The 25,008-nt window shown below is 41.2% G+C and overlaps 1 protein-coding gene across 2 annotated transcripts in view; it reads left to right on the top strand.

The window, feature by feature from the left end:
• Window positions 1–25,008, top strand: part of shq1 (SHQ1, H/ACA ribonucleoprotein assembly factor) — a 136,266-nt gene that overhangs the window by 13,929 nt on the left and 97,329 nt on the right. The window contains exons 1-5 of one of the 2 annotated variants that reach the window (XM_043708354.1): window positions 6,536–6,541; window positions 18,140–18,318; window positions 18,508–18,572; window positions 21,850–21,972; window positions 24,151–24,305. In XM_043708354.1, the coding sequence (XP_043564289.1) occupies window positions 18,176–18,318; window positions 18,508–18,572; window positions 21,850–21,972; window positions 24,151–24,305 (486 nt within the window). In that variant the 5' untranslated portion in view covers window positions 6,536–6,541; window positions 18,140–18,175. Of the gene's footprint in view, window positions 1–6,535; window positions 6,542–18,139; window positions 18,319–18,507; window positions 18,573–21,849; window positions 21,973–24,150; window positions 24,306–25,008 lie in introns of those variants that run through there. The other variant, XM_043708353.1, reaches the window with a different exon arrangement.

The raw sequence follows: 25,008 nt of genomic DNA, 5'->3' as shown, positions 1-25,008 counted from the left end.
TATAGGATTATTAAAGGATTGGACACTCTGGAGGCAGGAAACATGTTTCCGCTGATGGGTGAGTGCCGAATCAGAGGACACAGCTTAAAAATAAGGGGTAGATCATTTAGGACAGAGATGAGGAGAAATTTCTTCATCCAGAGAGTGGTGGCTGTGTGGAATGCTCTGCCCCAGAGGGCAGTGGAGGCCCAGTCTCTGGATTCATTTAAGAAAGAGTTGGATAGAGCTCTCAAGGATACTGGAATCAAGGGTTATGGAGATAAGGTAGGAACAGGATACTGATTAAGGATGATCAGCCATGATCATATTGAATGGTGGTGCAGGCTCGAAAGGCAGAATGGCTTACTCCTGCACCTATTGTCTATTGTCTATATTCTTCAAGGGCTCTGTCTTCACGGTTCTGAAGCTTATGGATGCCTTCTGTTTCTCTTGTTGACGAAGCTCTGTTTCTCTTGTCTTCCAAGGTTCCTGAATCTTGCCATTCTTATCATTTATTTTCAAGGAACACGATAGTCCTGAATTTTCATCAACTGCCCTTTAAAAGATTCCCACATAGACAATCTAGATTTACCCTCAAACATCTGCCCCAAATCTACTTTCACTAGTTGCTGACTAATATTGTCATAGTTAGCTTTCCCCCAGTTCCATACTTTCTCTCAAGGACTAATCTTAACCTTATCTATAAGTAACTTAAAAAAAAACTGTAGAATTATATTCACTGTTCCCAAAATTCTTCCCCACTAAAACTTCGATCACCTGCCAGTCTCATTTCCCAAAACCAGATTAGGTATGGCCCTTTCCCTGGTTGGACTACTTACCAGATATACTCGAGTAAAAGTCGATCTTATGTAAAAGTTGACCCCTTATTTTTGGCCAAAATGTCTGGAATTTTCCATATATCTCATGATAAAGTCGACCCTAGTTCTTCACATATAACAGATCAACATTTGTGAGTCAAGCTATTATCCTGTACATAAATATTATGATAACAAAATAAATTTTTTTGTGCCATTATTTGTTTTGATGTACAATTTGCACCAACATTAGGCTACGGATTTCTTAAGTTCATTATTGAATGAGATCTGTGATTAGTGTGATACAAAGTTTATCGCATCATTATTTTCTGTACAGGATTAGGCCCATGTGCATTACTTCACTATCATTACTCTGCCGCTGTTGATGATTTCTCGTGGCTACAATGTTTGGTGAGACTGTATGAGAGTCAAATGCTTGATAACTTTTTTTTATTAGAAATAAAAACATAAATTATTAGTTTGAAAAACTAAAACACCAGTAGACAAGACAGAACGGAGGGAAACGCAAGAATTTGGCCCACGAGTTTAAGACACATCAGGTCAGAGTCAGATGACACCTTCCCTTTGTGTGCACCCCATAAATTTAACCTTTTAAAAAATTGTCTAAAAATTTCGACTTTTACATGAACATACATGGTTCATTTTGCTGCAAGAAACCCTCTTGTGTAGAATTGACACCCCCCAACACCACCCCAATCCAACTCCCTGGTTGTAAGGGCATCCCAGTCAATACAAAGGAAGTTAAATTCGCCCACCACAACAACCCTGTTATTTTCACATTTTTTCCTTTTATCTGTTCCTCTGTCTCCTGCTGGCTGTTGCAATGTCTATAGTACAACTGGGTCATGAATCATTGTTTAAACACAGAAAGGGGAAGTTATTTTCTTTGAGCCAAAGAAAGAACTGAAGATGATTATCAATCACATCAGGCTTTGAAAGCTCGAGAGAGATTAGTCATTTGAGGAGAGTTCAGAATCTGGAGTTGTGCAGAATCTGGACTGATTTATAACACCATGACACAACTTTAAATAGAAAGAACAGATAGATAGGCTCACAGTTAATTGCAACACCCTGGATAGTGCTGTCGAACAAAGACCCCCCCAGGGTTCAAGTACATAGTTATGTCACAGGTAGATAGGGTGGTTAAGAAGGCATTAGCACGCATGCCTTCAGTGCTCAGACCATTGAGTATAGGAGTTGGGACATCTCTTCGAGGTTGCACAGGATGTTGGTGAGGCCTCTTTTGGAGTATACTATGCAGTTCTGATCGCCATGGTATAGGAAGGATATTATTAAATTGGAGAGGGCTCAGAAAAGATTTATCAGGATATTGCTGGGACTGGGAAATTCACCCAGTGAAATTCACAACTAATCTTGGAGGAACCTGTTTGGGAGAGTTCACAGCACAGGAACAAGATAAGCGTATATTTTCAAGTGTGGCCTTACAGTAAGTCTGTAGTAGTGAGTAGAGTGGGTTCTTTCTTGATTATATGTTTTATTGAGATACGTCTCTTGATTAAACTTAAGAATATAAACCATAAGTGTTAAGTTAGCCTGGAGCAGTGTTTTTTAGAGGAAAAAGACAGTGTTATTTTCTAGGTCTGTAGATTGAAAGAAGCAAAAATGGCCTGTAGTAGAGTGATATGATCCTCTTGTCGGATGTGGGAGTTGATGGAGAGTTTGTATGTTATTGAGGATTATATCTGCAATAACTGCCATTGGTTGTGAATCCTATCAGATCGAATGGATTGATTGGAGAGACCGTTAGATGCAATGAGGATTTTACAAGAGCAAGGTGATGTGATGGATAGCAGTTGTAGGAATGGAGGAAAGTTGCAGATACACTCACGTAGATGGGTTAACTCCAGGAAAGGTAAGAGAGGTAGGCGGGTAGTGCATGGGTGTTCTGTGGCTATCCCCATTTCAAATAAGTGTGCTGATTTGGAAAATGTAGGGGGTGATGGATTCTCAGGGGAAAGTAGCATGTACAGCCAAGTTTCTGGTATTGAGACTGGCTCGAATGCAATGAAGGGTACATCAGGTTACAAGCAATTAATTGTGTTGGGGGATTCTCTAGTTCTGAGGCAGAGACAGACGTTTCTGTGGCCAGCAGCGAAAAATCAGAATGGTGTGTTGCCTTCCTGATGCCAGGATCAAGGATGTCTCAGAGAGGGTGAAGACTGTTCTCAAGGGGGAGAGGGACCATCAGGAGGTCATTGTACACATTGTAACCAATGACATAAGAAGGCAAAAGGATGAGGTTCTGAAGGTGGAATATATAGAGCTAGGCAGGAAGTTAAAAAGGAGATCCCCGAGAGCAGTAATATCTGGATTACTTCCGGTGCTGTGAGCTAGTGAATAGGAATAGGAGGATAGAGCAGATGAATGCATGGCTGAGGAGCTGGTGTATGGGTGGAGTATTCCGATTTTTGGATCATTGGAATCTCTTCTTGGGTAGAAGTGACCTGTACAAGAAAGACGGATTGCGCCTGAATTGGACAGGGACTAATATACTGGCAGGGAGATGTGCGAGAGCTGCTCAGGAGGATTTAAACAAGTAAGGTGGAGGTGGGACCCAGGGAGATAGTGAGGAAAGAGATCAGTCCGAGACTGGTACAGTTGAGAACAGAAGTGAGTCAAACAATCTGGGCAGGCAGGGACAAAGCAGAGAACAAGGTAGGACTGATAAATTAAACTGCATTTATTTGAATGTAAGAGGGAATAGGGAAGGCAGATGAACTCAGGGCATGGTTAGGAACATGGGGCTGGGATATCATAGCAATGACAGAAATGTGGCTGAGGGATGGACAGGACTGGCAGCTTAATGTGCCAGGATATAAATGCTACAGGAATGATAGAAAGAAAGGCAAGAGAGGAGGGGGAGAGGTGTTTTTGATAAGGGATAGCATTACAACTGTACTGAGGGAGGATATCCCCAGGAATACATCCAAGGGAGTTATTTGGGTTGAACTGAGAAATAAAAAAGGGATGATCACCTAATTGGGATTGTATTATAGACCCCATAATAGTCAGAGGGAAATTTAGAAACAAATTTGTAAGGTCTTATTTGTTGTGGTTCTGTTCGCCGAACTGGGAATTTGTGTTGCAGACGTTTCGTCCCCTGTCTAGGTGGCATCCTTAGTGCTTGGGAGCCTCCTGTGAAGCACTTCTGTGATCTTTCCTCCGGCATTTGTAGTGGTTTGTATCTGCCACTTCCGGTTGTCAGTTCCAGCTGTCAGTTGCTGTGGTCAATATATTGGGTCCAGTTGCTGGAACTGACAACCGGAAGCGGCAGATTCAAACTACTACAAATGCCGGAGGAAAGATCACAGAAGTGCTTCACAGGAGGCTCCCAAGCACTGAGGATGTCACCTGGGCAGGGGACGAAACGTCTGCAACACAAATTCCCAGCTCGGCGAACAGAACCACAACAACGAGCACCCGAGCTACAAATCTTCTCACAAACTTTGTAAGGTCTTAGTTATCTGTAAGAATAATAGGGTGGTTATGATAGGGGATTTTAACTTTCCAAACATAAATTGGTACAGCCATAGTGTTAAGGGTTGAGATGGAGAAGAATTTAAGTGTATGCAAGAAAATTTTCTGATTCAATATGTGGATGTATCTACTGGAGAAAGTGCAAAACATGACCTACTCTTGGGAAATAAGGCAGGGCAGGTGACTGAGGTGTCAGTAGGAGAGCACTTTGGGGTCAGCGACCATAATTCTATTAGATTTAAAATAGTGATGGAAAAGGACAGACCAGATCTAAAAGTTGAAGTTCTAAATTGGAGGAAGGGAAATTTTAATGGTATTAGGCAAGAACTTTCAAAAGCTGATTGGGGGCAGATGTTCACAAGTGAAGGGACAGCTGGAAAAAGGGAAGCCTTCAGAAATGAGATAACGCGAGTCCAAAGACAGTATATTCCTGTTGGGGTGAAAGGAAAGGCTGGTAGGTATGGGGAATGTTGGATAATGAGAGAAATTGAAGATTTGGTTTAGAAAAAGAAGGAAGCATATGTCAGGTATAGACAGGATAGATCAAGTGAATCCTTGGAGTATAAAGGCAGTAGGAGTATACTTAAGAGGGAAGTCACAAGGACAAAAAGTGGACATGAGATAGCTTTGGCATATAGGGTTTAGGAGAATCTGAAGGGTTTTTACAAATACATTAAGGACAAAAGGGTAACTAGGGAGGGAATAGAGGGATGTAGAATAACCGGAGGGAATTAGGACCAATTAGGTGTCTCTGCCAGCTCTTCAGAAGTTGAATGACCTGCACTGTATGCTTAACTTTTCGTCAAGCTTTTGGCAGTTGAGTTAATGATTCAATGTCTTATTATATCAGTTATTGACTCCTCCATTTGAGGCTGTAATAATTTCCATATGGTGCTGCTTTGCTTCCATAAGGTTTATGATTAATTTTGTTTGGGCTTCGTATTTAATGAATACTTTGTACTCTTGCAGGATGGTATTTTGCACTGGTAACTGACCATTGTGATTGACTGACTGTGCTCTTGTGTAACCAACAGAGTTGTCATTTTTTTGATGGATTTTGATTGGTTTCTTATGTTCAGCTGTCATATTTTGCTCTCCCAGAAACACTAGTCAGTACATAAGTAGCAAAGGTCATGTAAGCTGAGGAACTTAACGTGCCTTCTGTAAGTTGCCTTTTGCTTCTGCTAATCTTTGCTCTGAATAAACATGATCTGGTGTTGTAGCCTTGAGGTAGCCACTTTCCGAGGTAAGTAGTCAACATTTCCAGTATATGTATTTTTTGCAAACAGATTAATTTTTTTATTTGGACATGCTAATTTTCACACTTACTTGCAATGTTATGTTTCTACTTCTAAATGTCGGTGGCTCCTTTGTAGAAATGGTTCCTTGGATTGAGGTAGCAAACTAGGGAGTGCACACATTGCAAAACATGTAACTTCCGTTCATAGCCAAAAGATGTTGAGATCTTTTTAAAGGAGTTCTTAAAACCCAGATTTGTCAATTGTAGCAAATACTTTGGTTCGACGGAAGACCATAAGACCGTAAGTCATAGGAGTGGAAGTAAGGCCATTCAGCCCATCAAGTCTACTCTGCCATTCAATCATGGCTGATGGGCATTTCAACTCCACTTACCCGCTCTCTTCCTGTAGCCCTTAATTCCTTGCGAGATCAAGAATTTGTCAATCTCTGCCTTGAAGACATTTAACGTACCGGCCTCCACTGTGCTCCGTGGTAATGAATTCCACAGGCCCACCACTCTCTGGCTCAAGAAATGTCTCCTCATTTCCCTTCCTTCTAAACTGACCCCCTCTAATTCTACGGCTATGCCCGTGGGTCCTAGTCTCCCCGCCTAACAGAAACAATTTCCCAGCGTCCACCCTTTTCTAAGCTATGCATGATCTTCTAAGTTTCTGTTAGATCTTCCCTGAGCCTTCTAAACTCTAATGAATACAATTAGAGGATCCTCAGCCGTTCATTGTATGTTAAGCCTACCATTCCAGGGATCATCTGTGTGAATCTCTGCTGGGCACGCTCCTTCCTGAGGTGCGGGTCCAAAATTGGTCACAGTATTCTAAATAGGGCCTAATTAGAGCTTTATAAAGTCTCGGAAGCACATCGCTGCTTTTATATTCTAACCCTCTTGAGATAAATGGAAGAGAAGACAGTGTGTTACTGTGGTGGCAATAGTGAAATCTTCAACTCTCAGTGTACACAAGTAATTAAAGAAGGTGTAGGTTCAGGCATTAATTGGGGCAAACTGAAGTTAATTCTCAGATGTTGCAGAGGTTTTAGCAATTACTCCATTTCACCCCCTCTTGAGAAGACGACTCTGTGTCGTCAATGCATGTTCTGAAGCAGAGTCACTGGACACAAATTGTTAACTTTGGTTTTTCTCCACAGGTGTTGCCAGACCTGCTGAGTTTGTCCCCAGCAATTTCTGCGTTTGCTTTGGATTTCCAGCATCCGGAGTTCTTTGTTTTGTTTTAATTCCTTGGTTTGGGTTGGCTACTTTTTCCAGTGGATTGAAGATAGGGTTTGGTGCCAAAATGCGCAGTACATCCAACCTGAAATGAGACTCGATGAGCTTGACTTCAGTCATAGAATAATCGATAGAACAGGTTCACTATAAACACCTGAACAGGGAAGAGCTTGAGTTAAACCTTAGTGCGACTTCTTGGAATATAAATCCACACCTCCATCCCATTCCACTGCTATTGGCTCTGGGCTAATCAGTATCACTTCTTAATTTTTCTGTCCATTCTCCATTTCCCTGTTTGAATGATTAACCACGATGAAAATTGCCATTGAGTAGGTATTTATCATCTTTTGGCAGGATTGAATTATAGATTTTCAAGCGTCTGAGGGCATATTGGAACTAAATATCGAGAGGTAAACCTCATGTGAATCTTTTCAATACTATTTACAAGTCTCGGTTAGGTATCCAAAGCTTTTCTGAAAGTCCCTAGAAGTGCTGTTATGCTTTTCATGTGTTCCATCACTTTGGGATTACACTTCCTCTCATAATTTGACAAAACCAGCTACAGTAAATAGAATGACAAGGTTGGAAGTATTAATTGATCCATGTATCCTCTAACTTGTTGCGTAACCTTTCATAACGTTCCAACTCTTTCAACTTGCCTGATCTTCCTAAACCCTCCAACCCCTAACTTCTCCTTTCATCCCTCACTGTGAGCAGAAAGGAGAGTTGTTTGGACATTTAAAGGCTCACAATCATAATCTCAAGGCTACAATATTAAAAAAAAATCAGCGTATTGAGATTGGTAATCTAATATAGGCTACTGGTTAAATAAGAGTCCAGTTCTGCATGTACAGTGCATGAGCCATCTGGTAAAGCTCTTGAGACTAGCTGTTGGATTGATGTCCACCTCTAAATCAGCAGATTGCATCAAAACCAGGATTTATATTGTAGTTTTTAAAAGTGTGAAATTGTCCTCAAATGTCTCATAAGAATCTCTTCGTTAACGTGCTTAACAGTCTTATTGTGTCTTTAGAGCAATTTTAGATGTAGGAGAGACTTCATTGACATCTTGGAGGTAGTGATGAGATTGAGTAGCATCCATGTGGCTAGACTATAAAAGTTGGAAAGGTTAAGGAAATCTGAGAATATGTATTGCAGAAATGCCAATCTAGGACAGATGTTACTGAACATTCTTTTTTTAATTGACGTTTGGAGCAAGTTGCAGGTAGGTACTGTGAGTGGGTCTGTTGAGAGAGATGCTGAGCTTCTGGCTGTCCTTGATATTGGCTGTATATACGGTCAACTGGATGATGTGCCTCCATGGTCATTGGTTTCCTGGAGCCTATGGCAATTGCTTTTTTGGAAAGTGGAGGGCAATTGCTTGGGGGTTTCCCCTGAAATAGCCGAGGATTTTTCTCCTGCCCCATCCCCCCACCCCACATTGCAAGTTGACTAAGAAAGTTTGCGTGTAAGTAAATTTCTTTTTTCCCCCACCCACCTTTCTCGTTATGGGTTTTGGCATTAGATTTTTTTAAATGTGTTGACAGTGCAGCATCAGTGCGAATTGTCTGATGTGTGTGGGGATAATGATGATTGTATTGCAGTGGGTCAGCTAGTTATTCCTTGTCCATTTTCCACATTGGGTTCACTTGGTTTTTACAAAAGGCAATCTTTCATTTTTTCAGGTGGAGACGTCACTAAACTTGGTTTTCAAATTCAGGAAAGAAAAATTGGATGTCACTGGGATTTATTTCTGTGATCAATCACTGCACTTTCAGAGCTGACTGGTATCTTCATGGCTTCCTTTGTTAAAATGAGGCTTTTTGGCAACCACCCAATAAAACTGAAGTGTTTCCAGCCTTTTAACTAGCTCAGTGTGGCTCTGCAGCCTGGCTAAGGCGGTTAGGATCATTAGACGTTTGTGGCCAGCAATAAATAACGGCAAGTGTAATTAATTGTGTGTCCAATCACTCCTCTGCCAGACTGTTTAATTGCTGCCCTCTGGCAGGTTTTTCCTCTCCATTTCAGATGGAAACTTGGTGGATTCTCAGGGGAAGTGTGATGGTATCTGACTGCTGTTAGTTTGGATGAGATGCTTTGAGAGCAGCCACCGAGAGGAGCTGCTCTGCTTGAGATAAATTGTACGTGACATCTGTGTGATGATCCTGTCAGTGGGAAGCAGTGAGTCCTGTTATCGAGTGTTGAGGTGTTGCAAAGGATTGAGCAGTAATGGGTTTAAATTATGCTGTGCCTTTCATAATCAAAGTGAAGAGGTGTTTCTGTGTTGTTGGAAGAAAAAGGTATTGCTCTTGGAAATACTGCTGACTTGAGTGGTTTTATCCCAGCTTTATCTACCGGAGAAGTCATTAACTTGAGTCGGACCTGTTGTGTGGTGGGGTCAGATGATTAACCTACAATCGATTTATTGTGGAGTTTTTGTTCACTGACTATCATGGCAAGCTTTAGACACAAGTACTTCGCCTTGTTGACTTCACAAGATTGAGTGCATGAGTTTTATTAACGGCACCAGATACTACACGGGTGCTGATAACCCCCGCAGCTTGACCTCCTGCCCACCTTTAGCACTGCATTTTCTCTCTGTATTGTCAGTCTGATAGTTTGACAGCAGTCCTGAATGGGCTGAACTTTAATTTGGTTAAACATCAGGAAGACAAAAGCAGATGTTTTCAGGCCACTGCCGCAATTGGCAGTCTCTGTAGCTTCTTTGATTCAGAGTTGTGTCGCACTCCAGGCTCCACTCCCACCCCAAAAACATGAGTCTACGCAAAACTCTTGTGTCCTGGTATGCATTTATTGCCTTCCATCCACTCCCTACATGATCATTGACACACATTAGCTGCTGTTCAAACAGTGGTTTTGATTTATACATTCACAACTTGGAGTTGAAATCCCTCCATGACCTTTCACCTCCCTGCTTCTATAATCTCCCCTCTTTGAAAACGTGAGGTTTTGTGTTTCAGGGATTATAGCTAATTTTTTCCCCACCTACTGCTTAATCCACCTGGAATTGCCTCCCAAAGCCTCTACTACTAGGGGTGGCACCATGGCTCAGTGGTTGGCACTGCTGCCTCACAACGCCAGGGACCCAGGTTCGATGCCAGCCTTGGGCGACTGCGTGTGTGGAGTTTGCACATTCTCCCAGTGTCTGCGTGGGTTTCCTTCTGGGTGCTCCAGTTTCCTCCCACAGTCCAAAGATGTGCAGGTCAGGTGAATTGGCCATGTTAAATTGCACAGAGTGTTGGTGCATTAGTCAGAGGAAAACGGGTCTGGGTGGGTTACTCTTCAGAGGGTCGGTATGGACTGGTTGGGCCAAAGGGCCTGTTTCCACACTTGAGGGGAATCTAATCTACTAGCAGCATACTGTTTAGCTAGGGATGAGGTACCAGGCAAGCAGACTTTCTTTGAAAAGGGATAAGAGCGTTGCTAGCTAGGCAACATTTATCACCCATTCCAAATTGTCCAGAGGGTATGTAAGAGTCAACCACATTGCTGTGGGTCTGGAGTCCTTTGTAGGCCAGGCCAGGTTTGGAAGGCAGTTTCTTCCCTAAAGGACATTAATTAACTGGATAGATTTTTCCAACAATGGATTCATGATCATAGTTATAATCTCTATTTCAGATTTTTAAAAACCTGAAATTCAACTTCCATCATCTGCCATGTTGAGATTTGAACCGGGGTCCCCAGAATATTTTCTGGGTCTCCTGATTAACAGTCCATGATACCTCAAGGCTATCATCTCCCCCTTCTTTGTGTTTTGTTATTGTGAGTAGAGAATGTTCTGCACATACATTGGCTTGTGTCTTGTGGAGAGGCTCTGGAGTTGGGACATGAGCTATTCTCCGCAGTGTAATCAGCCTCTGACCTTGGAGTCTCTACCATGTTGATTTTCTGAAGCGTTTAAGTTTTTAATTGGTTGGCAATGAGTATTCTCCGGAACATTGCAAGACCTCTTGTTGTTCTTCACATTGTGCTGATGCCTAGCTTGTGTCCAGTTGAATGAGGAACATCACTGACGAATAACAAATGTGACTTGACATGAACAGTTGCTTTGAGTTCAGCCTTTGTCTCAAGGGGTTTGCCTTGTTACTGTCCAAGGATTCCCTGTTGATTCTACCACAGATCCTCTATTTGAGATGTTCTAATCAATATTAGTTGAAATCTGAACTTTTCAAAGTGACTGTGTCAGCAGACATTGAGCCCTCAGAATATGGCAGAGATTGATGTCTTTTGACCCAATTAATTACAGGGGAACCTCGATTATCTGAATGTGATGGGCAGGCAATATTTCGTTCGGATGATCGATTATTTGGTTGATAGATTAAATGCCTTTCCTCTGGGGTTCGGAGTTTTTGAAGCCTGCTCCCCGATCAGGAGACTGCAGAAGCACACAGCATGTGAGGCCCCGCCCAACCCTGCAACACCTCCCCCGCCCTCAAAACTATCCCCCGCCGTCTAACACTGTCCCTGCAACCCCCAACACCGTCTAACACCTCCCCCGCCCTCAAACCAGTCTAACACTGTCCCCCCTGCTCCCAGGCCCGCCCGCCCCCCCCCCACCTCTAACACTGCCCCTGCACACCCCCCAACTCCGTACACACTCGCCCCCTCTCCGGGGCAGCTGGACTGGACACTAACAGAAAGACTGCTGCAGCTACCTGTGTGGGCTAAGTTTCCAAATAGCGTGTGCATACACAGTCACAGCCCCACACACAAATTTTTACTGCAACTCTTTGACAGGTTCCGCCTTTGCCCTGAACAGGACAATGTTGGCCAGATTATCTGGGGATGGGGAGTGGAGGTTTAGGGTGCACCCTGCTGTAGAACCCCAGAGAAAGTGTGGGGACAGAGAGAGAGGGTGGGAGGTCAGTCATTTGGAGACGGTGCTTGTTTACTCACTGTAAGCAACGCGATCACTGTTGGAAGCATGTCTTTGATGTAATGTTTCTATCGGGACCTCGAGATCTCCTTCGGATAATCCGATTTTTGGATAATTAGTATTCGGATAATCGAGATTCCCCTGTATATAGTCGTCGAGTAATACAGCACAGAAGCTGATCCTTCTGTCAAACTGCCCCTGCCGACCAAGTTTCCCAAACGAAACTAGTCCCACTTGCTGTGTGTGGCCCATTTCCCTCTCAACCTTACCTATTCATGTACAGAACAATATCAATTATCTGAACAAGATCTCAAGGTCTTGTAAAAACGCTAAATATTATCTGAACAATCCGTTATTCAAACTCTCAGTTATCTGAATAAAAGACTCCCTGCTCGTCTCGTTTGGATAATTGAGGTTGTTCAGTATCCGTATTTTAAACCTAACTAAGCCTGCATCTACCATTTCCTCTGGCAGTTCATTACATATATGAACCACTTTCTGTTAGAAAGTTGTCCCTCAGGTCCCTTTTTAAATTGTCCTCCTCTCACTTTAAAAATATGCCCCTAGTTTTGAACTCCCCTGCCTCAGCGAAAAGGCCCTTGCTATTCACTGTAACTATGACCCCCATGATATTATAAACCTGTATAAGGTCACCCCTCAACCTTCTATGCTCCGGTGAAAACAGTCCCAGCCGATCCAAACCTCTCCTTATAACTGAAACATTCCTGGCAAATCTTTTCTGAACCCTCCAGCTTAACTCCCTCCTCAGCCTATTGGCCCACTTGATCAAGATCCCTTTGTAATCTTGGACAGTCTTCACTGTTGACTAATGAATTGATGAATCTTACTTCTGCTCTTGAGTTGCAAGGTTTTCTTGTGATTTTTCCAGGTATCTTGCCTCATAGGCTTTGCCACTGAGTGAGTGGAGACAAAAAAGAGAATATTGACTCGATTTACTTTGCAATACGAGGATTGACATGACTTCAACTTGAAGGCTCTTTCTTTTTCCGTAAAAGAATGTTGTTCTGTCCAATTTAGTAATGCAAACAAACTATTCAAAACAGAGCTGGTGATGATTAATGAATTTGACATAGGGGCTGAAAAGAGAACCATGATCACCTGACTTGGCTTCAAAAAAAGTGGAGCTAAAACGCTATTTGTTGAGATTGCATCAGAAAAACTGTCCAAGTCTTACAATTTTTACTCCCTGGAACTACATAACACAAAATACAACAAGGTTTTGAAATTCAGAATTAGTACTTGTCTGCCTGTCCCGTCTCTCTTATGTGAGCTGAGAGTTTTAATTGAAATGGCAATCTTCTGGTCCTGAAATAACCGAATTCTTTTCGTCCAACTTTTGATGTCAAAAGCATTCAATTGTAAAGACGGTATCTTTTTACGTCTTCTGTATTTGTGACTGTAGACTGAACTGTGACAACACTTTTTTTTAAATAAAAAAGCAAGTTACCTGACATTTATTGAAGGGCTTTTTATGCTGCTGTTTATTCAAGCAGAGGGAGAAGTTGTTGAACTTGAGCTGAAGCCTGGGGTTGGCTCAGAAGGGAGATTCAGCTGGCAACAAGTAGCTGTTTGGTCAGGTGTTCATTGATGACAAAGGCCTTCCGTCTGCCAATAACTGAGGTTAGCCCCCAGGTAGCTGAAGAACGTATGGGTGTGAATCTGTTCTGAAGCCATTGACCTCCATAATGGGAGGAGCTGTCCTTTCTGCAGGCAAGAAAGAACAAGCCTGAAGAAAGCGAGTTTATTTCTCCGTATTAGTTGCGGCTTGTAAGTAATAGGTAATAAGTCAGACTTTTTAAAATTCTGAGCCAGTTGCTCTGTGCAACGTGCATTTAAGTGCCACTTGGAGAAGGAAAATTGATGAGCAGCAAGTCCTGACAAAAAAGGATCATCTCAGTAAACTCTGTGGACAGGGACCACTAAAATGCCATCCCAGTCTTTCTCTCCACCCACAGCATCCTTTTTATTTTGTCTGGCTGCATGATTGTAGGCGGTTTTATAAAGAAATACAGTTAGATATTATCATAACTGATGTAGCTAGAATCTATTTGTTACGGATAGTAATTCTTGTTGAGTACAGATTAACCTGGATCTAACACAGATAAATTGGTGAATTTTGCATAGCTTTATGAAATGTTTCAATTTTGTGACTGGTGGGCTTGATTTCCAGCACACTACCCCAGTTGGTCATAATATGTTCAGTTAAAGTTATCTTTTCACCTACCAAGTCTCAAAATGAATAATAACATTCACAAGAAAGTTGAATTTATGAGGGACTCTGTAGTGTAAATTCTATTGTTTTCCCACAGACCATGTTTCCCTGAGGGAGGTTCTGTACTTGATCAAACATTCATTAATGTGGGGTGAAACTCTGTGATTCAGTGTAAATGGGGCTATCAAAAAATGTTCCAGAAAGTTCAATACAAGTGTCAAAAATGGAACCAATATGTCTTGCTGTTTGTTATGTCGAGTGAACTATGTTCAGCTGGAAATTTAACCCATTTAATGGTGCAAAACGTAACTTGAGATAAGTTTATATTCGTGCTGACAGTGTAAAATGTCCTGTTTTAGTAAGTTGACGTTTAGTTAAGCAATCATTTTTAGCATATCTAATCCACTAACATTATGTCTAGGAGGTGAGAGGATTGAAACTTGCTGCCGTTGATAGAGATGTTATTTTTCGTAGTTGTCAATCATTCTAATCCATTGTCCTTTGCACCTTTTAGCATCTCAAAACTACATCAAGCCAGTAGAATGAAGGATAAATATCTCTTCTCTCACAGGCAACAGTAACTGTCCTTTATTCTTCAAATGTATATAGGCCGAGAGGCTACAAAGTCCTGTAATGAGCTGTGACAGATATTTCTCTCATGCTTCACATTTGAGGTCTACTTACATAAACATGCACTTAATCTGAGCATACATTGAGCACCTGCATACATGTGCTGTCACAGTCAAACCTATTTGCTGACCAGGGCCACAGAAACACTTTGTGCCTTTTCACAATAACAAAAGAAGAATTAGTTGACAGAGAGCAGGTTTAAGGTCTAATCTGTATATCTGTTTAGTGAGAGATTAACCCAGCAGACAATCTTGTGTTGCAGTGTATCTTGTTTCACAATTATCAGATGTTGATCACTTTAAAGTCTTCCAATAATACTGAAGCTGGACCAATATCTGTCTGAGAGAAAACTTAGCTGGACTTTGCCTGATGAAGTATTCACCTGCTGCTTTCTCTATTGGTCAAACATTCACAAGTTGTTGCTGAGCAGATCATTTTCTCTCTTTGAGGAGAGAGCTGTCAGTCAAGCACTTGCCCTAGAGATATCCTATGTTATGGCTGACACAATTTGCTCACCAGTCAAAATGTCTTAATGACACTTGGCAGATCTCTTGCAGAGCAGATTTGATTGACAATTTTGTCTTTGGGAATGACAGTACACATATAACGCTTGTGCCATAGACTAGGGGGTCATTCAGTAAACAAACCTATTAGGGTGACTGCCTGTACCAATATGAACCAAGGTAGTTGAAACTCTCTCTACTATTTCCAAATGTTTTGTAATTATGATTTCCTTTTCATTGAGAGAGAAGCCAAGCCTGCTGTCATGGATAGAAGTACTCAGTCATACTCTCTCTCAAATAGTTTTAAAATTTCTCTGGCATTCATCTGAATTGACTTGTCCAAGTGAATAAAATTGAAAGTGCAATCAACCTCTGATCATTTTGTACAGAAACAAACCGTTCAGCTTATTGGATCAATGTTGGTCTATATTATCTCCATATGGGCCAAATGCTGGCAAATGCGACTAGATCAGTTTAGAATACCTGGTCAGCATAGACAAGTTGGACTGAAAGGTCTGTGTCCATGCTGTATGACTCTGTTACTCTATAAGTCTACTAACCTTCATTAAATTCTATTAGTATATCCTCATTTCTTTCTCTCGGTCTGTCCTTGACTGTTCTTTAAATGAATCTGTGCTATTCACATCTCATGACTTGAAGGATTAATTGATGTGCATTCTCAGTACTCTGTAAAGAAGTTTCTCCAGAATTCTGTATTGAATGTATTTTTAACTGTGTGTTTGATATTTACGGCTCATTGTTCTGATCTTTGCTACAATTGAAAACACTTTCTCTGTATCTATCCTTCAGCCTCTTTTAGAACATTGCACATTGCAGCTCAGTACAGGCCCTTTGGCCCTCAATGTTGTGCCAACCTGTAAAACCAATCTGAATCTCATCTATCCTACACTATTCCATTCTCATCCATATGTTTATCCATTGACCATTTAAATGCCCTTAAAGTTGGTGAGTCTACGACTGTTGCAGGCAGTGGATTCCACGCCCCTACTACTCTGAGTAATACAATCACTCCTTCATCTTTTCAAGAGATATGAGCCCTCCCTTTGACAAATGGCTTATGGAGAGTTATGTGAAAATTCTCCGTCCCCTCAGGCTTTAGGATTTGCCAATCTTTTCTGACTCTGGAAATTTATTGTTTTTCTAATATATCTTTGTGTTTCCTCTCCTCCCGTAACTTTTGGAGTTTTATTCTTTTTGCAATGCACAGAGCCACACAATTGCTCTAGTGCAAAAGGGGACCATTTGGCCCATTGGTATGAGTGCCTGTTCTTTTGTAAACATAATTTATGCAGGACCACTTTTTCCTTTCTTTCCCTTACGTCCCTATTTTTCTTCATCTTTAAGGCATTTTAATCTTTTGATCAGTTCTGGTCATCAGTTAAATCTATTTTGCACATGTCTGATGCCTCTGCCTTGCTAACATAAAAATCAGAGCTGTCGGTTTACCAGTTTTGTCAATGTTCACAAGCTCAACAGTTTTTTGACTAACAATTACATCCTTCTAGCTTCTGTGTACAGCACTATCAGTCTGTCGCTGTTTACCCTCGGGTTGCTCTGTACCTCCAAGGCCTTCTGCTGAAATGTATCATCCTATAATTAACAATCGAAGCTGAATTTATCAAGAACCTTCCAAGACCCAAACAGCAAAAAGCTCATTTCAGCCAGTGAAGAATCTCGAGTAAAGCCATTGTGTATTATGGAAAAAGATGGTAACCACTTGTAGATACCATTGACCCATAACCACCAGGGAGATTAATTGACCAGATAATCTGTCTTAGTGATTTATTGAGGGATAAACATGTCCCGTGACACCACAGTTAATTTGTTGTTCTTATTCCTATAATGTCATGGGGTCTTTTTCTGTCTACCTCCCGAGTGCAGATGGGATCATGGCTTAGCATTAAAAATGACTAACTGCACCTGCACCAGTGCAACTGACCATCAACACAGCAATGAACTGTTACTGAGATTGCCCATATCACTATCTTGAGTTGGGCTTGTCTGTTTAATTGCAGAGACCTGCTTTGGTCTTTGCTTTGATTTTGCTCTGAGAATTGATGCCTTTATTTTATTTCTTCAATTACTACAAATTATACTTTTAGATTCCACGTGGTTTGCATTCATTTTGTCAGATAACCTTAGAATAGCTTTATAGCGAGAGAGTTAGCTGTATTTATTCAGTCAGTAAAGGAACATTTTGGAATGATGATGTTGCAAAGTGATTCCTCTGAAAGGGACAATCTGGTTCCTGTGTGAAACCCTGGACGGTAAGTGTTGGGGAGGAGGATGCATCACAGCCATGTCTGATTCTACTCTCCACCTGTGTGTAAATGTGTGTAACCTTGTTAAATGTCCCCCTGGTTCAAACTCCTCGAAGGATCACTCTGCATTACCTTCAGTGTTGCCCTGAATGAGGTAAGTTTAACTTTGCACAGATTGATCACAGCACACCATAGTGGGCTGTGTGCTGGCAACAGAGAATCCAGAAGCAACATAGCTGTGACTTGATACTATCTTATTAGGCATATTGCACAGTACTACTGGCAAATTCTGCATGGTTGCATGCCCAGCGCTATTTGCTCAACCTCTCGAACTTTGGATAGAATAGAGGTGAAATCCCCTGAAGGCATTGCATGTGTTGATTTGAAGTGAGAAAACCTCTGTTTCCAAAAGAACTGTGAATGCTGGAAATCCGAAACCTCTGTTTGCTCTGGCTTTTCAGCTTGGATCCATCTTCACTTTGGAAATTTCCTGTTTCTGTTTAACATCTCTACTTTATAATTACTGTTGTGAATCCTGTCTTTATTTACTGCAAGATTCAGCAATATTCCAATCAAGAACACGAGTGAAAACTTCTCTCAACTTAATTTCCAATGTTAGAACCGAATGTGCTGGAGAAACGCAGCATGTCTGGCAGTATCTGGAGAGAGAAACAATTAAGGTTTTGAGACGGTATGACCTCTTTGGAACTGTGTTCCCTTTGGAGCCTGCTGAGTTTCTCCGCTGCATTGTTGTCTCAAATCTGTAGTATTTCACTTTAATTTCTGATGTGTTTTCTTGCAGGATTTGTGCAGTTTTCTGCTTTTATCTGGATTAATTATGATCACACCTGCCTTTGAATTGAGTCAAGATCCTAATTTCCTTACTATCATAATCCAAGTCCCATATGCGAAGGTTAATGAAGTTGATCTGCACATCGATGGAGTGGACTTCAAATTTTATGCGAAGCCGTACTTCTTAAGGCAAGTATGACGGCAAATGGATTTGGAGTACATAGCTTTAATTCTCGTGCTAAATTTCGATGTGCTCTAATTTGCAAACTCATTTATCACTCTAATGTGTTTTTTTTTACGGTTAAAGGCATTTATGAGTTGTACACAATTGTATGGCTTTTATAACCTTGAGCATCTACTCTTTCTTTGTGAAAACAGATTGACTCTTCCAGGAAAGATAGTGGAGGATGGCAGAGAGACAGCTTTGTACAATGCTGATGCAGGTAGCAGTGTTACATATATCACTTTGTGTTAGCTTTAATCTTTTGGAAAACTGTATTTGACTGGCTGTAAAGCTGCAAAATATGACTATAGGATGATAAACAGTTGTACTAATGCTGTTAGTTTTAAAGTATTTGTAATAATCAGCCCAGAGCATGTGTTTATGTGCCTTAGCATTATCTTTCTCACTGGATGTGTCCATGATGTAACTGATAGAGGGCATGTCAACAGTGATATTTTTACATAGTTATTGTATCGACTGTTGTATCTGAGAGTTTTTCAGATTTATCCTGCATATTACTTTCTTGTGATATTCTGGGTTATTCTGGGCAAACACTTGATTTCCTCCTTTTATATCCCATTTTTTGACATCATATAAAGCTCCAACCTTCTTTTAGGTTTATTTCAGAAAAGATTCATACAAACTGAGCCAGTTAAGCTGTGTTTATATATTTTTTTAAATCCTCGCAACTTAAAGGGGCTATGTAGCTGTTAGCACTGGGTTTGAGCTGCACCTGGCCGTTTCTGCATCAGGGCTCAAATCCCTAAAATGTTGGCTGCTGACCCTACCGTGGATGTCCACCCATGGATCGGAAATCCTTCATGTCGTCAGTAGATTAATTGCTTCGTACTGATCATGATCATGTTCTCTCTTCAACAGTTCAGACAGAAATGACTCTGCCCTGTGTACAGTTAGTTGGCCAGTTTTCCTGGCACACACTGTCTCTGAGCCTTGATTACTTTCCTGTAGCTGGTGTCAAAAGTGCATGAGCAAATAGTGACGTGCTGCTGTCTAATGTTAGGAATACACAGCTCATTGATAATGACTTGGGTAAAGATACTAAGAATCACTCGATTGAAGTACTGTATCTAACCATCCACCTCCAAAGGTGTGCTGACTTCCACAATTTTATCTCCTCTTCTGAACGTTGGCCTTTGGACCTCGAATGAGATTGACAAAACCATGCATTATCTTTGCTCCACAATGAATTTGAGTTGGGGTTTCTGTCTCTGTCCTCAATACACACATACCGGTCTCTCTGTCTCTGTTTCTTTGCGTCTGTCTCCCTCTGCCTGTCTCTCGTGTTATGAAATGTACTCTGAACTCTGCTGCTGTTGCAATTCCACAGCACCATCTAATTTGGCGCTAATTATCACTGATGCACTAACCTCAAGGACGTTGCAGAATTGGCCTAAGAAAGCAACCTCTGTCCACTTTTTCAACTAAGTGTTATTCACCTTGCCTGATGCATTCTTTCGATCCACTTCTTTCTGAGCACCTTTAGTCAAGCACCTTTTTATGCAATGTCTTTCCACCCTAATGAAAGTAATGTGTGATGATCTTCATGAGAATTCGCAGGTTTTGTTGTCCAACCTGGAATATTTACCAGGTACGAGATAAAGTCTTGTATTTGAAACTGACTATATCCTTTTTCCAGAAATACATCCGTCGACTGACGTGTACATTCACTGGCTATATTTGACATGATGGTCAGCCATGTTGCTGTAACAGCAATGTGTTTGGAATGATTCTGCTGAATATACAGAATTGAGTCAGGCTCGTCGCTGTCTTGGTGTTGTGTTTGACCTCTCGGTGAGCTTCTGCTCACACATCCACTCCATCACCAAAATAGCCTACCTTTTTCTCTGTGACATTGTGTGACTTGGACCCTGCCTCAGCTCATTGCAACTGAGGCCCTCGTCTAGGTTTTTGTTCCTTTCAGACATGACTGTTACACTGCTCTCCTTGATTGTTCTCTGCTTTCCATAAACTCGTGCTCAGGTAACACTGTATCCTGTCACCTCTGTACTTCGGATGGACACTGTCGACTGAACTGGCAACGTTTCCATTTTCAGGTCGTCATCATAAGTATCAAATATCTCCCATATCCTTTCCTCTTGTGCTGTCTGTAACCTCTTCTGGCCACTCAAATCTTCAATCTCCATGTGTTTCCAATTCTGTCACCTTGTGCATCCCTGTTTTCAATCATGGTGATTGATGGCCATGTCTTCAGCCACTTTGGCTGTAAGGTTTTGAATTCTTAAACATCTGGGTACTTAATCTAGGTTAGAAGTTCGGCACAACATCGTGGGCCGAAGGGCCTGTTCTGTGCTGTATTGTTCTATGTTCTATGTTCTATGTTCTGTGCTTCTCTCTACATCTGTGGCTTCCTTGAAGATTCTCCTTTTGGGCCTACTTCGTTTTAGTCAAAGTTTTGATTATTTAGTAGTGGCTTGTTGTTGAATATTACACTCTCAATGCTCCTAATGAAATCTTGAAGCATTTTGTTATGTTTAAGACATAAATGAATGTTTTTGTATGATCTTTGGTATGTTAAATGATCATTCATTTTCTCTGTCCTTTGTGATCTTGATGTCCTGTTTTGAATTGTCTGTCTGTTCCTTATTCTTGCTGTCAATCCATCTTACTCATTGAAAGCTGAGTTTAACTCCATATCAGCAGTATCAACATGTGTTAGATCAAAGTACAGGTGCAGATATGAGTTACATCTTACTTCTACTGGATAATTTAATGATTTGCCTCGACTTGAAGAAAGTATTATGGTATATTACTATTTAGTGGTATTTTAAGGAGTTAGCAACTTTTTAATTGTTTAAATGGAGTTGCTGTTTTAGTAATGACCACAACAGATATGATTGTATTCTTCTTTTAAATTTTGATTTTAGAATCAAAGATCAAATCTAATTAGATACAGGAAAGTGCGAAGATGGTCGAATATTAACCTAAATTTAGAAACACCATTAAATTGGTAAAGAAAGTTCCTGATCCTTGTGTTTTATATGTTTAATGTTTTACAAGACAATCATGAAATTACACCATGGACATACTCATCCTTGGAACTGAAGATGATTTGAATTTCGAGATTGTTAGTGCTTCTTGCAATTCTGAGAGGTTCCCGGGTGTACTAAACTTTTTACCAGAGACACCCTCTCCTTGAACAACCCGTCTTTTTATTCTCTTTGCTTGCACTTCTCAATTAATATTGAAACGCGATAAGTCATTTTGTTACTTCAGACATTGGCAATATTTTCGGTGCTTTTGTAATTAGAAACTGGCAGATAGCTTGCATTGTGTTTTTGAGCGCTGGACACTCGAAATCCTGATCGAAAGAAGAAATGACTCAATGTAAAAGACACAGAGGCAATGATGGGAAACCGAATGCTTTGGTTACTATAATAGAGGTGAATTTTGATGTATTACTTGATGCCAAAAAACTTGTGCCCCTTATGTTAGGTTCTGTGTGTTTCTGTTTGCAGGAAGTTTTACAATAAAGGTTCCGAAAGAGACGCCTGAAGAATACTTTGAGGGGTTGGATATGCTGACTGTGCTTCTGGCACCGAAAGGTTCAAGATCTGCAAAGCCATTGCTGGAAGAGATAGGTGTGTTTGCTGTTAGAAGTGGACCTCCACTTCCCTGTCTCCATCCCCATTTGCTGTTTCAAGTACACCATTCGAAAAGCTGTTTGATTAACTCGGTGACCAAGGGCACAAATATTGCTGGTTGTTTGAGAGTGCTGGGTAATTATTGAAATGTCCTTTCACCAGCCTCAAAGTTTTTTATTGCCAAGGGATGAGATTGGAAGGTTGTCAATAGGTCAAAATATTGATTGATTCTCTTGACTTGTGTGTTATTTAATGTGTGACATCTGTAGCTAAGTTAGTTGGGCCTTTGTCCTCTGGGATCTACTGGGGTGGTGCATCTAAGTAGAGTCATAGTTTGTGTTTGTTCCTTTAAGGAGCTAATGTCCTTTATTGGATTTGAGATGACTGATTTGTATTTAAAAATTGGTGACTGAGATATCAGGGATTAAATCAGGAAACACATTTTATTTTCTATTTAAATAACAAAAGGCTACGGGCACTGGGACAACAGACCTTTTGTTTAAAAAAAGATGCTTCCTGATTTAACTCCCCCACACCCGGGCTCCCCTTGTCAGATTATTGCCCAGAAATGCTGATGATAAGTGAGTTGTTTCTGTAGCCTGGATTGGAATGTGTCAGGATCACATGGAAGTCCCATGCAGTAAGGCTGGGAATTTGAAGTTTCCTTGAAGCAATTATCCGATGTCTGGAACCTTCAGTAAAAGTCCTGTAATCCTGAGTTTGAGTCTTATTTCTGAGGGTTCTAACTCACCTTAATATTAAATAGTTACTCAGAAAATGTTAGAGGCTTAGAGCCCTTTTCAAACTCATTGGTAAGTATTACCATTTAATTGTTAAACTGAACTCTACCTCACCACTGACCCAACTCTTTGCCCTTCTGTAACCACCGTAACCTCTCTCCCACCTGGCACCCTAATTCCACATTTGGCTGAAACACTTACTTTTTCTCAGCAGCTGTTAAAGTGGCTGCAGAGCATTCAGACTGAGGAGTATGCCACACTTAACCATGTTCCCCTGTTTGGAAATAAGTTTGACCATTCCTGGACAGGTCTCCACTAGTTCATGATTGGAGGCTGCTGCCTGAGAAATTAACCAAAGATAAGTGGTTTTTTTTGTTGTTGTGAAATCAGGTGCTTAAATAAGGTTTCTGACCCTGATCAGAAAATCTTGGCTACTGGTCTTGTTCTGCATTCAGCTCACCGAGAAAATGATTTCTTTCTATCCCCCCTCAAATGCTTTCAGCATTTTAACTACTCTGTTGCAATCACCCTGTGGACTTCTAAACTTAAGGTAATCCAAGCCAACTTTGTACAACCTGTCCTCCCTAAGTGCCACTTTAAACTAAGGTACCTGATGAATCTGTGCTGAATCCTCTCCAAGATCAGTTTATTTTGTTTGTTGCTCAAAATGCGATAATAATTCTCAAGATGGATCTAGAGTGAATGCTTGAATTTATAATTGCATTGTCCATTTACAATCTTGCTGAGACTATATACTTTGCTTAGGCCACATTTGGAGTACTGTGTGCAGTTCTGGTCGCCTCACTTTAGGAAAGATGTGGAAGCTTTGGAGAGGGTGCAGAGAAGATTTACCAGGATGTTGTCTGGAATGGAGAATATGTCGTACGAGGATAGGTTGAGAGTGCTAGGCCTTTTCTCGTTGGAACGGCAAAGGATGAGGGGTGACTTGATAGAGGTTTATAAGATGATCAGAGGAATAGATAGAGTAGACAGTCAGAAACTTTTTCCCCGGGTGCAACAAGGGGACATAAATTTAAGGTGAAGGATGGAAGGTATAGGGGAAACGTCAGGGGTGGGTTCTTTACCCAGAGAGTGTTGGGGGCATGGAATGCGCTGCCTGTGGGAGTGGTAGAGTCAGAATCTTTGGTGACCTTTAAGCGGCAATTGGATAGGTACATGGATGGGTGCTTAAGCTAGGACAAATGTTCGGCACAACATCGTGGGCCGAAGGGCCTGTTCTGTGCTGTATTATTCTATGTTCTATGTTCTCTGTGTTCAGAGCACTTGCTAACCTATCGTACAAGTTGAAATACGCTCTTCGTTCAAAATGTTCATGAAAATTGTAGCTGTTGAGCTGAGCTTCTAATATTGTTTTCCAACTCTGTACAGCCTTTTAGAACAGAGTAGATGAAATACCCTTGCAATTTTGTTGCAGGACAATCTGTTGACACTGAAGAAGATGAAGATCAGCAAGAATTTGATTGGGAAATTGAGCAAACTCCCTACGTGGAATTGGAAGGAAATGTTCTAAGCCCAACTTGTTTCTATGGCTTTGGAAACCTGAGAACTGGAGTCTTCAGGAGACTGCAGGCAAGCTTTTAAGCATGTAGCGCTTCTGCCAACCAATGGGAGCGTGTTCACTGTTTGTATCAGTTTGTGTGTTGTAGCCATTATAAGATGGAGCTTGCGGCTTTAATCTGAGAAGACACGATTAGAGGGAACTGTCTCAGGTGTGTGAAGTAGATGTTCTAATGGATCAGGTCCTGTTGATCTGTACAATCTTTCAGCATCTGGACAGAATTATTATCAGTTTTTATAAGAGAAGCAGAGTCATGATGTCTGAAATGTTTTGGGATTTGCATTGGCACATTAATTAACTGGTAAATTTCTAGCATTAATACTCACCTTAATTAGATAATTTGATTTGAGTTCTAATGTAAGTCAAATAAATGAACAAAATTTGGATGCTAGGAGAAAGTGAGGACTACAGATGCTGGAGATCAGAGCTGAAAAATGCCTTGCTGGAAAAGCGCAGCAGGTCAGGCAGCATCCAAGGAGCAGGAGAATCGATGTTTCGGACATAAGCCCTTCTTCAGGTGTGAGGAAGGTGTGCCAAACAGGCTAAGATAAAAGTTAGGGAGGAGGTACTTGGGGGAGGGGTGTTGGGAATGCGATAGGTAGAAGGAGGTTAAGGTGAGGGTGATAGGCCGGAGAGGGGTTGGGGGCGGAGAGGTCGGGAAGAAGATTGCAGGTCAAGAAGGCAGTGCTGAGTCCAAGGGTTGGAACTGAGAAA

This window comes from Chiloscyllium plagiosum, chromosome 18 (assembly GCF_004010195.1).
Source record: "Chiloscyllium plagiosum isolate BGI_BamShark_2017 chromosome 18, ASM401019v2, whole genome shotgun sequence".
NCBI lineage: Eukaryota > Metazoa > Chordata > Chondrichthyes > Orectolobiformes > Hemiscylliidae > Chiloscyllium > Chiloscyllium plagiosum.
The sequence above is the reverse complement of the archived record's forward strand: the minus strand, read 5'-3'. Positions and strand labels throughout refer to the sequence as shown.